General features: G+C 53.8%; 1 protein-coding gene across 1 annotated transcript; it reads right to left on the reverse strand.

Annotated features, from left to right (window-relative positions):
• Positions 1–205: 205 nt before the first annotated feature.
• LOC119361169 (ethylene-responsive transcription factor 1B-like) lies at positions 206–961 on the reverse strand. The gene has a single exon (XM_037626511.1). It carries the CDS (start codon positions 959–961, stop codon positions 206–208), a length of 756 nt encoding a protein of 251 aa, XP_037482408.1.
• Positions 962–1,971: the final 1,010 nt, after the last annotated feature.

A 1,971-nucleotide genomic window follows, 5' to 3' on the forward strand; every position in this document is an offset into this window, starting at 1 on the left:
GAAAAGTTGCAAACATTTCATAAATTCACGAACCTTTTTAATTCGTAGACATTTTTAAAATTTGAGAAGAGAAGGCCTGGCGTACACGAATTTACTCATGCGCTGTATACACATGCATTTTCTTCAGACAGTAAGAAGTAGCATGCGATTAATTTGGCACGAACCCACGGGAGGTATGCTAATCCAAGCAGACAAGCTTGCAGTGTCAAGACGACGCCGTCGCCGTTGTGTGGAGATGACCCATGTGCGGCTCGGACACCCGGAGGAGCTCCTCCAGGTACTCGACGCCGAGGTCCTCCAGCACCACCGCGCCGGTCGTCGCAGACAGCGCTGCCTCCTGCACGGCCGCAACCCGGCGCTGCTGCTTCACGGGCCTCTTGTTGGGCGACCGCCTGCGCGTGCGGTGGCGGCGCTTGAGCGCGAGCACGGGCGAGCCCACGACGGCGCCGAGCGCGAGCGCGCGGAGCGACTCCCGGACGCGCTCGACGGGGAAGTTGAGCACGGCGGCGTCGCCGCGCGCGGAGAAGGCGGCCTGGTCGTAGGCCATGGCGGCCGCCTCGGGGCTGCCGAAGGTGCCGAGCCACACGCGGGCGCCGTTCCGCGTCGAGTCCCGGATCTCGGCGGCGAACTTGCCCCACGGGCGCGTGCGCACCCCGATGAAGTCTTTGGCAATGGGCACGGCCGCGGTGGCTTGGTGACCACGGCGCTTCGGCGAGCTGCTGCCCGCGGGCACATGTGGTGCGCCAGGCCCCATGCCCGTCATGTCGGAGCAGGACGAGCTCGAAGAGAGAGAGGGGCCAGAGCAGGAGGCATGACCCGTGGACTCCAAGAGGGTGCCGAGGAAGGTCATGTCGTCCATGTCGCTCATGTCGTAGTTAGACGACGGTGCGGCGGCGGCGGCGTAGCGGTGGTGCTGGTAGTAGGATCCGGGCGGGAAAGTGACGGTGAAATGCTGCTCCATGGGTTGACCGGCCGAGCCTGATCGACGGGGAGACAGAGCGGGGAGAAGCAGTGGCTGCTTCCTGCTTGGTTCGGGGTTTTGCGGGGCTTGGCAAGCAACAGGAAATGCGCGGGGCTTTTATACAGCTCACCACTGCGTCACCTACTTAAACCTCCTGATTTGATCCGAGTAATTTATAAGGGAACGGACTGCGACGCAACCAGCCGGTGGAGAGAGCCTCGCCGCATTCGCGCTGACGTAGGGCGGCGGGATACGACGAGACACCAAGGCATCGGCATCGCGCTTCTTCACATCCTTTAACCACGCCCATGAAAATTGCAATTGTCACTACCAAAGTAGTACTACAGTACATCCTTATCACCTTATGATCGTATCAACACAAATAAACTCTTGGATGGTAAACTAATGTTGTATGCATTGTAGAGGCAAAAAGATATCAAATCCTTTATTTAAAAAGAAAATACAATAAAAAGTGGTAACTTGAACAAGTATTTCATCCATAGTGTCGTAGCGCTAAACGACCATTGCCACCATTTGTTCCCCTACAATCTCCGCCCCATTTTATCTCCAGCAACCCCATTTTCCTATCTACCATTGTTCTCTTTTCCATCCTTGCCGCCTGCAGTGCTTCCGTTTCCCCATCGATCGTTACTCTTTTCTCTTATGACGTTCTTGTCGTAATAGATGGAATGTCATGCAACATACTTCTTTCACTATGCTTTTCTTTTGCTCTTAACTGTCTGCGAGCCTTCACAGGATAGGGGCCGGGTATTTTGCTCGAACAAAAAATATGTAAACAAATACGTGCGTCAAATGACCATTATTGAGTTGAAATGGACATAGTAGTGTTTCGGAATGTAGTCAGAAGTTGTAGTAGCATTTCTTGTTACCGGTGTTTTCTACTTGCATTTTCCCAACACACATAATTGAATAATCTCTTTGGATTATGGTTACATTCTAATACTATTTGTAAGCTTTTGAGTGGCATGCCTTCAAAAGCTTACGCCACA

Source organism: Triticum dicoccoides, chromosome 2B, assembly GCF_002162155.2.
Source record: "Triticum dicoccoides isolate Atlit2015 ecotype Zavitan chromosome 2B, WEW_v2.0, whole genome shotgun sequence".
Classification (NCBI taxonomy): Eukaryota; Viridiplantae; Streptophyta; class Magnoliopsida; order Poales; family Poaceae; genus Triticum; species Triticum dicoccoides.